Genomic DNA, 13,926 nt, shown 5'->3' with positions numbered 1-13,926 from the left:
TGCATTTATTGTGTACTGTATATATACACTAATAAAAAGGAAAAATGTATTTAGTGTTAGAAGCAATCTAGCTGGGCGTGGTGGTGCACGCCTGCAATCCCAGCACTTGGGAGGCTGAGGCAGAGGCAGGAGGAACGCTGTGAGTTCAAGGCTAGCCTGGGCTACATAGTGAGTTTGAGGCCAGCCTGAACAGCATAGTGAGACCCTGTCTCAAAAAAAAAAAAGGCAGCAATCCAGAGATGGTTTACAGTATACAGGAGGATGTGCTCATGTTACATGCAAATATCATGCTATTTTATATATGGGACTTGAACACCCAAGGATTTTGGTGCCTGAGGGGTGGAGGAGGGGTCCTGGAACCGTGCCTTGCTGATGTAGAAGGACACCGGGCTGGCCTTTACCTTTGACTTTCTCCCACAGAATCTGCATCCCAAGGAGTCAAAAGGGGACTCTGAAGGACAAGAATGAAATATCTCTTTTATCCTGTGTGGCTCGCAGGCTGTTCCAGGTACAGGTCTCAGGCATGCTGCGCCATCTTGGCCTCCTGACACGCTTGGCGCCCGCCACCGCCATGATTGCCGAGTGCTTTTTCATCCTTTAGTGGATGATAGATTAACAAACCCAGACACAGGAAAAAGAACACTATTTTAATCTACTTCAGGGTGGGTATTAACAAGGCGCATATATTTTCAGTTACCATGTTAATTATAACAACTTAGTAAAACCTAAAGAGTAACACAATAAGCTAATGTTCTGCTGGTTTCTGCAAGCTAGTTACTTTAACCATATTTTACAAGTATTAATACTATCATAACAATAATTATGCATAAGTTAAGTGAAAAACTAGCTTTTCCACAATTCAAGTAGAAACACCCGAGAAACTGAATACAATCGGAAGCTCTGTGACCCAAGACTCCCGCTGTCAGCCTGCCCTGCCGGCCCCTGCTGCCCGCTGTCCTGGAGGCCCTGTGACTCTGGGGACTGTCTTCACTGAGGAAATCCTACGGTATTCAGTGGCCCTCTGGCGAGTCTCAGTTGTATCCTAACAGCTCCTCGGGAGAATGTAGTTTAAATAATTTGAAAAACAAAGAAAACCCAAGAACCATCCTGCTTCCTTTGGCAGGGCAGGCCTAGAGGATCAGGCTCCTGAAAGGAGTGTGCCACCCTGGGATGGCGGGAACCCAGGCTCTCCTCTGTGCAGACTCGGTGCCTGCACACACCTCCTCCTGCGTGAACCCACGGGTCCCTCCATGGGAGAGCTGGGTTCCACCCCAACTGTCCGGTGCCTCATGCTCCTCAGCAGTGCCGTGCTCTCTCTTGACTACACTGTATTCAGCTCAGTTTTCAGCCCCTTGGACTTGAACTCAGTGTGAAGGATCTGTGACAAGCATCTCCCGAACTCCTCCAGGATCATCTGCTCAGCCAGGCCCTGGGAGCAGTGGCCCTTCTCAGCCTCCTCGCCCTGGGCCAGCAGGCAGGCGCAAGTGGCTTCCACCACCTCCCAGGAGATGCAGGAGCAAGGCGGCCCGCTGGGGAGAGACCAGGAGACGGTGAGGACCTGCTCAGCAGGGCGCTTTCTCTGAGTACTTTTTCTTTTCTCTCCCCGCCCCTTCCACTCCCTTTCTCTTCTTTCCTTCCATCCTAGGGAACTAGGAGCTGAACCCAGGACCTTTGCACTGAACTACATCCTCAGCCCTTTTTTATTTTTGAGAAGGAACTTGCTAAGTTGCTTAAACTGCCCAGGTTGGGCTCAAACTTGCAGTCTTCCTGCCTCAGCCTCCTAAGAGTGCTGGGATTAACAGGCTTGTGCCACTACACCAGCATCTAAGTATATTTCTAGTCAGCAGAACATTTCTCATCCGTGCCAGTTTATGTCCTCTCCCTCCACGTAAAGGGTTGTGTGGAAAGAATGACAGAGGACAGGCCAGCCTACCAGCAGCTGGCATCCCTCTCCCAGAAAGGTCTGATCTCCTGACCTTAGAATCACACCACCAACCAGCCCAGGGGCTCCAGGGCCACAGTGTCCCACGCCCAGGCAGGGCAGGAGCAAGTCCAGGGTCCAGCGTGGGGGACCTCTGTCTCCCTCGGGCCCGTCTGCGGTCTCCCATCCCCAGGGCTGAGAGCAGAGTATCCCACACTCCCCTCACGTACTGCAGCCCGACTGAGTATTCCTGAAGTCTCTCACCAAAAAGCATGAATTGGGCTTTGCAAAATGAAATTGATTTATTAACGACTTCTGGTATTTTATCAGGATTATGACCTTTGATATGGAACTCACACTTTTTAAATGAATGAATCAAGTCTAATGCATAATGAAATGAGTACCCCACTGTCGAGACCTGCTAGATTATAAGATGGCTTCAAAATCCTTAGACGGGAAAGTGGCCGCTGAAATCTGGACTCCATAAATCCTGCAGGAAAGAGCTGTGTGTGTGAGAGGAGCACAGGTCCTCGGGGTGTGTGAGTTAGCGCGGCTCTGACTCAGCGCAGGAACACGGCTGGCCTGACTAGAGCCACTGGCTGGCCCTTTTGTGTTGTACAAAATGCAGCGCTCAGACAGAGGCAGAAAAGGCCAAGCTAGAAGGATGAGCAGGGCACAGCAGGTCCCAGTGTCTGATCGGCGGGGAAGGTTTCCCTTCCTCCTGCCCTACCCTTCTGGCATGGAAATGCTTTTAACTTTCTCTCAAAACCTCTACTGACCCTACTACCTACTGGAGTACCTACCTGTTTTTTCTGAATTTTGATAGTTCTGAAATTTTAATTGGTGACAAATGAGAGTTGCCATCCAATTCCCTGGTTTCCATAGACGTTGGCATGTTCATCAGTGTTTTTCGTTCTGGGCTTTCTTCATAGTTTTTGCAACCAATACATTTGCATATAGAAGAACACATAATTTTGGCCTGGTAATATAAAATGCTTCAATAAAATTAGGTTGCCCTATAAGCCATCAAAAGTGGCAACTTCTATTGATATCAAGTCACATGTACACGTGCAACCTGTGATTGAGAGACAGAGAGAGAAACAGAGAGAGAGAGACAGAGAGACAGAGAGAGACAGAGACAGACAGAGAGACAGAGACAGAGAGACAGAGAGACAGAGACAGAGACAGACAGAGAGACAGAGACAGACAGAGAGACAGAGACAGAGAGAGAGACAGAAACAGAGAGACAGAGAGAGAGAAATAGAGAGAGAGAGACAGAGAGAAAGACAGAGAGACAGAGACAGAGAGACAGAGACAGAGAGACAGAGAGAGAGACAGGGCGCACTCCAGATGCCGAGAGAAGTGAATAGTGGTGACGTGAGGAGAGGGTGCGCTCACAGCCCTTGCTGCCGCGAAGGCAGGGGGTGGGGGGAGCCTCAAGTGGGTGCGGGTGGAGAACCAGCCAACTGCCGCAAAGCCCCATCTGGCCGTGACACTCCAGGTCAGTGGGGTCACAAGCGGGACAGCCTGTGGCTGGGAGTTCTCAGGAGATCCTTCCTCTTGCGAGAGTTCTTGCACGCTAGGATTGCAGGGCCCACCTCCTCAGTGCAGGGGCCCCAGGGCAGTCTGACGCTGGCACTGCTGACCGCATGGGTTTTCCATTTTACTTCGCCTCGGCCCCAGGATTTCGCTTCATAAGGATGGAGCTCCAGCTCCAAGATGCAGCTGCAAGGGCCCTCAGCGGCTCCTCCGTGTATTATGAAACGGACGCTGCTCAGGATGCCTGGTCTACACCGATGACAGACACTAAAGGACAGAGCTGTCCTTTCCTCTTTGCCTCACATCCTGGCAGCCACTGCCTGGCACAGGCTCAGCCCGTGGAAGGAGCTGGTTCCCTGATCGGTGGTTTTCTCCACCTCTGTAATAGTTTGGCTGCACGTTGGGAACTCTAGCTGAGGTGTTGCAGGTCTGCCTGCTCAGCTTTCTCGGCTTGGGTTTCCAGAACTGGAAGGGTGAGCCTAAAGCTGACCTTTGATGGCAACCATTTAAAGTGAAATTCACAAGTCCCCGAAGACCTCAGGCAAGCAGAGAGGCTTTTGGCTCTGTCACTGCCTCCTCTAGGGACTGCAGTTCCCTCCCCATTTTCTCTTCCCTCAACACAGAGAAAAACAGATAGAAAAGACAGCAAAACTAAAGGGGAAGGTGGGTGAACTCTAAGAGAAAAGGGAAAAGTTCCATCCAGGAAAAGGTCTGCACCTTGCTGTGTAGGCTTAGTGTCCTTTCTAGTCTCTGAGAGGCTGTGAGCCAAGGGAGAGCCGCCCCGGGCAAAGCTCCCTGGCGATGGATACCTGGGGTCCCCCAGAGCCCGAGCAGGAGCATCCTGGCTCTGCTCAGGGGAGAGGAGGCACAGTCCTCCTCTGCCAGCCGCTACATTGCTGGCTGCAGAGTCAGAGGGGCACAGCCACAGAGGCGGGGATCCTTGGTGGGCACCCAGGCTGGGGCTCAGGCAGGTACCTGCTCCATGGGAGTCCTCGCTCTATGGCTTGATTCATGAGGCTCACTGACATCTGAGAAATTAACTCACATTAATATGAGGGCCCTTCCAGTGAGTGACCTTAGGAAAAGGGGGATTTCCCCTTTTAAATTACCATAAAGTTCTTCTAACCACAAAAGTGACTTAGGCAAAGTCACATTCTTATTTTTATTTTATAGGTTTCTTATTTTTCACATGCCTATGCTAGGAAATCAGTCACCGACCTCATAGCACTCGCAGTAATTCTTCAGGCAGCCGGACCGCTTACAGTTGCAACCTTTGTTATGACGAGGCTTAACATCTCCCAACCTGCCTTTCCCAATTTTGGGTTGGAAAGCTTCTGGATTTCTGTCAAGACATGCCTAAGATAGAAAATGGAAACTCCATAAAGAATGTGCTTTAAACTGAGAATGGTGAACACCTCTATTCCCACCATCTTGAAGGATGAAGCAGGAGGATGGCAAGTTCGAACCAAGCCTGGGCAACTTAGTGAGACCCTGTCTCAAAATAAAAAAATTAAAAAGAACTAGAGGCAGCCCTGGGTTCAATCCCCAGTACTGCAAAAACAAACACCCTCCCCGCAAAAGACTCTGCTTTGTGACTCAGATCTAATGCTTAGGGACAGGCGTCTCAGTGGAGTGGTCTCTAAGCTCGGGAAGCACAGGCTCCATTATGACCAGGGAGCTGCCTGGGTCTGGTCACCTTTTGGTCTCCTTAGGGTGCTGCGGCCATGGACTCCAGGTTGGGCTTTTTCTCTGCATTTCAAAGTCACCCGTATTTAGTGTAGAAAATTAATGGATAATAAAGATGAAAAGAAGATCATTGTTTCCACGTGGATAGACTCTAGATTCCCTTTCCCTATAACTGATTTTGGGGAGTGAGGGGTTCTGGGGGTGGAACCCAGGGCCTCACACATGCTAGGCAGGCTGGAGCCCCAGCCCCCAGTAGCTGAGGCCACCGTTCTGTGCTGGCAGCTCACACCATGGGAACATGACTGCGTGAACCACATCTCAGACATCTTTCTATGCAATGCATGCACTTCTCTCAGGTAACCTCTAGGCCACCATGGGACCTAAGAGCTGCTAAGTTACCGCTAGGTGTAGATCAAAAACCTGAGGCGCAGGTGTGGAATCTCAAGTCCAAGTCCTCATGCTGGCTCCAGGGGCGTCCCACCCTTGGCCACGCCTTTCCCATATGATGCACATGATTGTCACTCTGATTTGACTTTTTAAATCTATCTGTCCTGAATCTACCTACACATGCAATTGCATACCTATTTTCAAATAAAAAGTGATTTGTACTCCTTGTAATTCAAATGTCTCAGGAGTCACTGTGGAGGTCCCACCTCCCTCCTAAAGTTACTTAGCGGCTAGATCTGTGCGTTCAGCACCAAGGTACAAGCCTGTGACCACCGCAGCCCACTGTCCCACCACATGGCACTGGCCTGCCGTGGGTGGCTTTATACACAGGTCTTACTGTGGAACCGATGGACTGGTGCCAAGCAGGGGGCTCCTTGTCCCTCCTCCCTGTCGTGAACCCCCAAGGGAGCCTCTGTGCGGAGACATCACGTGAGTGGAAGCCCAGCACAGCCTCTTGGCCTCGCTTGTTTCCTCAGCAGTGTCCGTGACAGTAATTCACACTGCTGCACTTAGCTGAACTTCTTTCGTTTCTGTTGATGTATAATTTTCCCTCAGACCACATACCTGCCATTGTATCAGTGGACTTGTCCCTTGGATCGGTGGGCTCATTGCCAGTGTTTGGCTATTTCAGATAAAGTTGATGTGAACATTCTTGTGCAAATCTTTTGTGGACATTTACACTCATTTCCACTGGCTGTGTTTTTAGAAAAGAAATTGCTGGGGCATAGTATTTACAAGGCTTAGCTGTAGTAGGTACTGTCCAACAATTTCCTGAAGTGCTTGTAGCCAATTTAATTACCATTAACAGTACATGAGAGTTCCAACTTTTATAATTAAAAATTATACTTTTAATTATAGATAATACCCTTTGCCCCTACATAAAATGTGACTAAGAGTTTAGATGTATCATCATTTTCTTCTGTCCCACGGATCTGGTCATTCAAAATTGATAAGATATGTCTAAGTGATTTATCCATAATTCAAGAGGGAATTATTTTCATATATATATATAGGAACAGACCAACGAAGGCACAGGACAGTTGATGGCTTCTCTTTCCTTTGTAAATCAGAGGCTCCAGTAGGTGTCTCCCTGGAGCAGGTAGACAGCCTAGTCTGACTGTCTCCTGTCCCTGATTAACTGTGTGCCTACAGGGAGGACTAAGAGCCCCACACTCCTGCATTTAGCCAACAGCAGAGTGGCCTTCGGGGCCATTGGAGTTGGCATTCTGTCCCCCTCAGGAAAGCCTGGATTCCGTCCTCCTCCTGGAAGCTGGGATAGAAAACTTTAAATTACATGGGGGCTGAGTGCCCTCCCCAGCCCGCTGTCCTCACAGAGGCCTGTCCCCCTTCTTTCAGACTATATGGTTCCAACTCAAGCACAACATACCCCAAGTTTCTAAGCCCCAGACCCAAACCAAGATGCACATTCTTGCAGCAGCTCCCTGGTTTCTCTATACCCCGAAGCCATCCTCATGGGGAGGAGGAGGGTCTTGCGGGCATGCTGCTGTCAGCAGCGGCACCCCCACTGCAGGAATAGTCACAGTTGTTGTATATTTTCTTCACACTTTGGGCCTTTCCAATATTGAAATTAGGAATCTCTGGAGGCCATTTTGTGAACATCTCAAACATTTTTAAATGCTTTTAAAATGTATTACCTTAATGGCATTAAACCGTTCGATTTCATGATGTAAATTGTTGCAACAGTTATTACAATTGCAGTTGTTGCAAAAGTCCCCACTGGCGAAGCAGTCGCAGTACCTGGGAAGAAAAGCACAGTGTGAGCCTGAGGTGCAGGCGGCACAGCCAGGCAGTAACAAGAAAGGCACATGTGCAGGAAAAGGGTGGCCACAGGGCCTTGGCCAGGAGGACTTTGATTTAGGGGATTTCGACTACATCAGCCAGACGATGTTCTACATGACTAACACCGAAGAAAGGGAAACCGGTTATTAAAGCCGTGGGTTTGGTGAGCAAAACAACTTCCTGGAAGTTATCCATTGCTGTCCGTCATCTCCAGCCCCATAGCCCACTGCCATTTGGCCACCGACCCTCCCAACCCATCCAATCTCTGAAGGGTTGCTCCCCTCTTCACCAGACCTTGACAGTGAGTGAAAACCAATGGGAGGGACCTGGTCTAGGCTTCATCTTTCACCCTAAGTCCGTGAACAGAGGGAATGAAATGAATGGTAGAAAAATAAATGCACGAAACACCTGCTATGACACTTCTTTGTTGTACTGAGAGGGTCCTTCACCTGCCCTGCATTTGAATCCTGGACTGTACTTAGTGAGAAGACCCAAGGAGAATGTCCAGGGCAACCTTTGATCCCTGGGCCAGAGGCTTCCCTCTGCTCACAGCCTCAAGCTGCTTCCCAGGCCCTTTCAGATGCCCAAGTGTGTTGTGCCCAGAGGCACCCACAGGCCTACACTGACGGTCTCTCCCCGAGGGCAAGTGGCATCCAAGCCAGACTCCTGAGATCCTACACCCCTGAGAGGTACTGGGAACCCGGCAGCTACTCAGCAGCTTCTGTTCGTGACACCCTGGTATCTCCTGTCAGTTGTGCCACCAACTCTCACGTCATCTGTCACAGGCTATTACTCATCAGCACGGGGAGTTGAGAAATGGTTCAGTGGCCAGGCGTACTAGATGGGCCCCCCAAGGCTGTATGAGCCGGGAGGGCTGGATATCTGCAGAACCCCCCTGTGTGAGAAGCCCCAGCACAATTCTTTTCATATTTATTGTTCTATTCATATTTATTTTGTATTGTTAAATAATATCTTTAAATGCATGTGAAGCCAGCAAGGCTATTTTCAAAGTGCATCAAGCATTAAGTCATAAAGGAAATCTTCATTAATTTCAAGGAATTGATATACAGATCACATTATCGGATCACAGTGTAATTAAATTTAAAAATTAACAAGACTGTAGTTTTAAAGTATATATACATAATATACATATATATATAAAATATACATAATATACATATATGCATACACAAGTTTGAATACTTTGAAGCATACACTTAAATAACTCATAAGATAGAGAATATTACAATGGAAATTACAAAATATTTCTAGTGAGTGACAGTCAAAGTCCCTTTTATAAACTCTTATAGGATGCAATAGAGCAGTACATAGCTTGAAGTGATTTTTAAAAATAATAAGATTTGAAATAAGGTATTAATAAAAACACTAGCAAAATAAGAGAATGAAATAAAGATAGAGCCACATGTGGTGGTACAAGCTTGTAATCCCAGGACTCTGGGAGGCTGAGGCAGGAGGATCACAAGTTCAAGGCCAGCCTGGTCAAGTTAGTGAGATCCTGTCTCAAAATCCAAAATCCAAAAAGGGTTGTGCACCTGAGCTCAATTCTCAGTACTCCTTCACACACACATACACACACACACACACACACACACACACACACACACACGATAGAAGAAAGGAAAAAAATAGTAAGGAGTAAAAATTAATGTACTTTGTGAAATAGGAAAAAGAAATGCAAGAAAATAAAAAAATGAAAAGTTAGCACTCTGAAGATATATAAAATAGACAAGTCACTTGTGACCTTGATCAAGAAAGAGAAAAATGGGCCAGGGATTTGGCTCAGTGGTGCCGCTTCCTGCCTTGCAGCACAAGGTCCCAAATTCAATCCCCAGTACCAATAAATAAGTACATTTTAAAAAAGAGAAAAATACACACTGACAATAGTAGAAATTAAAATGAGAAAATTTAAAAGGATGAAAGTTTAGAACAGAGGTACTTTTAAAATAATTTTAAAATATATTAATAAATTAGAAAAATTAAAGAAATGAATAACTTTTTAAAATATAAAAATGGACTCAAGAAGAAATATAAAGCTTAAAGAAAACAAAGCTACTCAAGAAATGAATAGACTCTTTCCCTACTCTAATCGCAAAAGGCATCAGGCCCTGAGAGTTTCATAGGCAAGTTTTTTCTTTTCTTCTGTTTATTTGTTTTTGAGGTGCTGGGGACTGAACTCAGACTTTGCATTGCGCTACATCCCCAGCCCTTTTTTATTTATTATTTTGAGAAAGGGTCTGACCATGTTGCCCAGCTTGGGCTCCAGCTTGTGATCCCCTTGCCCCAGCTTCCCAGAGTGCTGGGATTGTAGGTGTGAATTATCACATCCAGCTTATAAGCAAGTTTTACGAATCTTTCAATAAACAAATAAATCCTTTCTTACTCAAACTACTTTAGAAATCAGAAAAAAAAAGGGAAGTTGGTAGGGATAAGGAAGCCTAGCTAATGCATATTATCAGCCAATACAGCATCAATGAAATAAACATAAAGACAAATAAGAAAGGAAAATTACATGTCTCTCTTATGAACAAAGATGTAAAAATCCTAGAAAACAAAATATCAGCATGACAGGATCAAATTGGTTCAATCCCTGGCATACAAGGGTAGATTAACAGTGGAATGTTCATACTATTTGATGATAAAATTAAAAAGTCAAAACAATTTCTTCATTTTAATAATGCACAAAAAAAGCATTTGATAAAATTCATCATTCTTTATAATTACAATATAATAATAATAACAAATCCCCTAGGAAACTAGGACTAGAAGGAAACGTCCTTAACCTGGGGAGGGTAGGTGGCAAAGAAGCTGGTAGTTCCTGCAATATCTACTTTCCTCATAGTCTACAGCAGCACGTGGTTGGCTATCTCACGCTTACATTTCCCAGCTTCCTTCATTTGGCCTAGCCCTGTGACGAGGCTCAGGATAATGGGTGTGAACAAAAGTGATTATGGTTAACTTCTGGTTATGCCTTGAGAAATAAAGAATATGTCTTTACCTTCTTCTTCTCTCTTCCCCAGCTACTGGAAGTTAGTGATGTGGGAGGCAGAGCAGCCTTCTCAGATCACAAAACCCTACTGAGCAGGTCACAGTGACCAATAAAGCAGTCTAAGAGACTAATACTAATTAGCTGTTGCATTCGTCCTGAAACAGTTATGGGTTTAAAGTTATTGTCATATTTGCTGAGCTTATGTTTTCTCTAATACAGATGATCTATCAATGGCCTACAACAAATATCTTATTTAGGGAAGGGGTAGGAATTACAGAAGCATTTCTATTACAACCAGAAATAAGCCAATAATGCCTAATACCAGTACTTACATTCATCACTGCACTAAAAGTCCTAACCAATACAAGGCAAAGAAAAAGAATAAAAAGATGGAAAAATATTTCATTGTCCTATCTGCAGATAAGATCATTATTTAAATAGAGTGGTGAGGAAAACCCACAGATGAATCAGTACAATTACCAAGTGGGACCCATGCATGAGAACCCAAACTAGGTCCATGAGTACATTCGACTTTGAGAGCTGACAAGGATTATACAGCAGATCAACTAGGACTATATTTATAGTTTTACAATAAATGGTACTTGACAATGAATGGTCCATATGGAAAAAAATTTAATCCCTACCTGACACCATTCAGAAAACAAAAACAAACGAACAAAAAACTACAAAACTGCAGGCACACATTAAGGCTCAATGACAAAATCAAACTTTAAAGACCTTTAGAAATGAGTTATGGCCACATTACTTGAACAAGACACAAAAAAGAATTAACAATAAAGACAAGTTATCATTTGGACTGCATTAAATTAAAAACTCCTGTAGCCATGTGTCTGGAGTGCTTCATTATTTAGATCTTGTGTTAGACACTGGAGATACAACAATAAACAAGGCATAGTCCTCATCTTCATGAGACTTACAGTCTTGCACAGATGCCTATTTTTCAGGGTTAAAATTCCAGCTGGCTATAGACCTGGCTTGCTTATCAAACTCCCATTCCCTTCTGACCACTTCTATAGATTTCCCCTCCTAGGCAGATTGCTCCCTCTGCTGAAAGCCCCAGCCTGTTCTAATCAAATTGGTCACAGCAACAGCAGTGTCATCAAGAAGGGAGCTGGGAAGGCTTCCGTCTTCTCATCTTAGGCTTTCCCACCTTGCAGAATCAGTCAGCACAGTCTTCATCTGCATGTGGGTTGATGAACACATGGACGTGGTGTTTCAGAGCAGGCTGTTATCGGCACCATACAGTCTAGGTATTTTTGTATGTACAAGGTGTTTGCACACCTCCACACCAGTCTATTCTCACTGTTGCCCAGAAAATCATATCTAGAGCCATTATTTGAGGTTTGGTGGCTCCACTTTGGGCTGTGAGGCATCGAGTAAACATTGTTCCATTATAGATGACGTCCTCGAGGTCCAGATTGTTCATTCTAGTGCTAGCAGCACTGCGATACCTTTTGAGTAATCCTGCCCTGTTGCTTGTCAAGAGGTGACAATACAGTTCAAGGAAATGCTGATGATCCTTGTGCCAAGTTCATCTCTATAGGCATATTTTGTCCTGGAAATGGAGTGTCTTGATGATTGAAAAGACACATGATGACATTTATTCTAAACTTTTGACCATCCTGACAAATTGCCTGCTATAAAACCCTTTAAAACACTGGATTAAATATTTAAAACATCTTAGATGCACATTTGAGCTGATAAAAAATTTAAGAAAAAAATTAATTTGTATTTTAAATTAAGGAAACCCCTCTGATGGGGGGGAACAGAAGCAAAAATTCAGAGAAGCAAGCTAAAGCTAAAGCCTGCACCCACCTTAGGGTGCCTGTTCCTCTCATCAACCACAGGCTTTGGATTTAGGGGAGGGCAACTATGACAATAGCAACACATGTAAGGACACTTACAGTTCGCTGTAAGTGCTTTATATATGTATTACCCCGAAGCCTGGGCACACAGTCAGCTTCAAGATGTATACATTCGGCAAAAACAGGGAAGGGGCTCCACACAGGGCAAGAGTGACCTCAGAAAAATCTCTAGCAAACAAATAACAAGGAAATGTGTCTGCAAGTGTCGGCTGGGAGGGAGGGAGGTAGCTATTTGTAGCTTAAAATCTGAATTCAAACTGTGCTGGCAAAGAGGGGTAAAAAATAGCCAGAAGTTGTAAGTTGTCCAAATTGGAAGTGCCACCAAGCACAGGCTTTCTCTGAAGTTTGCATCCACAAGTCAAGTTGCAAAGAATTCCTGCGTGGAAAGTTCGAATTATCATAATTCATAATTTAAAAAGTCACAGAAAACACAAGGTGGTAAGCCACAATGAGTGAAAACTCAAGAGAAGAAACAAACAGCAGAATCAGATAAGCAGGGACTTCAAAATTAACATGAACAGCTATAGAATATAAATTGTTAAATATTTTTACATATAAAAGAAGAAATTAAGTATGAATAAGCAACAGAAGACTGTAAAAAAGACCATTCAGTCTTGATCTTCTATTCCACAGAATGCTGGTGGCAATAATTAATCTGAATGATCAGAAACAAAAGGTCATGTGAACAAGCACTATTGAAAATTGCTCAATTAATTACTGAAATCTTCAGAGTTAAGAAAAAAATGCAGACAGTCTAATGGCTCCCAACCAACCCCACCCAACAGCTCAGCAAAAATGGAATAGGAATGAAAGATGCTTTTAAAAATGAATTTGGTTCTGTTTGAAGTTAATACAGGAAAGGGTTGATCAAAACTGTCCTGAAAAAAATCTATACTTATAATATGAACCAATTCCTACTTTCAGAGTGCTCATAAAAGAAGAGACCTCTCTCCAGCCAGTGGAAAGGGCTCCTTTCTACTCTGTGAAATTTTCATTCAAAGACTTAGAATTGAACATTTGCTTTGCTGCCTATTTAAAAGAAAAAAAATCCTGTTATAAAAGTGGGTTAAAAAAATGAGAACCAAGACCTGTCATGTAAAGGTACAAGATCCCAATAATGAATGTAACTGTTGTATACCTATTTTGCTGCCTATTTAAAAGAAAAAAAATCCTGTTATAAAAGTGGGTTAAAAAAATGAGAACCAAGACCTGTCATGTAAAGGTACAAGATCCCAATAATGAATGTAACTGTACTGTATACCTAAAATGTACCAATAAACTCAATGAGGAAAAAAAAAAGTGGGTTTAACAACTAATGTTTTAATAAGCTAATTATGAAGCAAACCAGGCCCCAATTATAGGATATACCTTGCTGTAAGCTTCACGAGTATTTGACCCACCCAGACCCCAGACCCAGCCAGTGGCTGAGCAGCTCCTGTCCCTGTCCACAGAAGCCTCCACCCCATGTGCTTTGTCCACCTGAGACAGGGCCACCTTGTTGTTCCTCCTTACAACTGAGTCTTTAGTTTCCTAATCACCAGTCTCATAGTGTTTCCAATGTTCAGAGAGACACATGCCTTGCATTTACAGACTAAACCAGGAACAGCACAAATATTTTCAGTCAACCCCAGATTTCAGCA

The 13,926-nt window shown here is 44.6% G+C and overlaps 1 protein-coding gene across 1 annotated transcript in view; it reads right to left on the bottom strand.

The window, feature by feature from the left end:
• Positions 1-666: 666 nt before the first annotated feature.
• Positions 667-13,926, bottom strand: part of Tesmin (testis expressed metallothionein like protein) — a 32,897-nt gene continuing 19,637 nt past the window's right edge. The window contains exons 6-9 of the mRNA XM_019209240.1: positions 7,249-7,351; positions 4,679-4,816; positions 2,725-2,900; positions 667-1,529 (exon numbers count right to left, since the gene is read on the bottom strand). Coding sequence (XP_019064785.1) covers positions 1,322-1,529; positions 2,725-2,900; positions 4,679-4,816; positions 7,249-7,351 — 625 coding nt within the window. The 3' untranslated portion in view covers positions 667-1,321. The remainder of the gene's footprint in view (positions 1,530-2,724; positions 2,901-4,678; positions 4,817-7,248; positions 7,352-13,926) is intronic.

This window comes from Fukomys damarensis, unplaced genomic scaffold (genome assembly GCF_012274545.1).
Source record: "Fukomys damarensis isolate Sample0158 unplaced genomic scaffold, DMR_v1.0_HiC HiC_scaffold_27, whole genome shotgun sequence".
In the NCBI taxonomy this organism is placed as follows: domain Eukaryota; kingdom Metazoa; phylum Chordata; class Mammalia; order Rodentia; family Bathyergidae; genus Fukomys; species Fukomys damarensis.
Note: the sequence above shows the minus strand (reverse complement) of the source record. Positions and strands in the feature narration are given on the sequence as shown.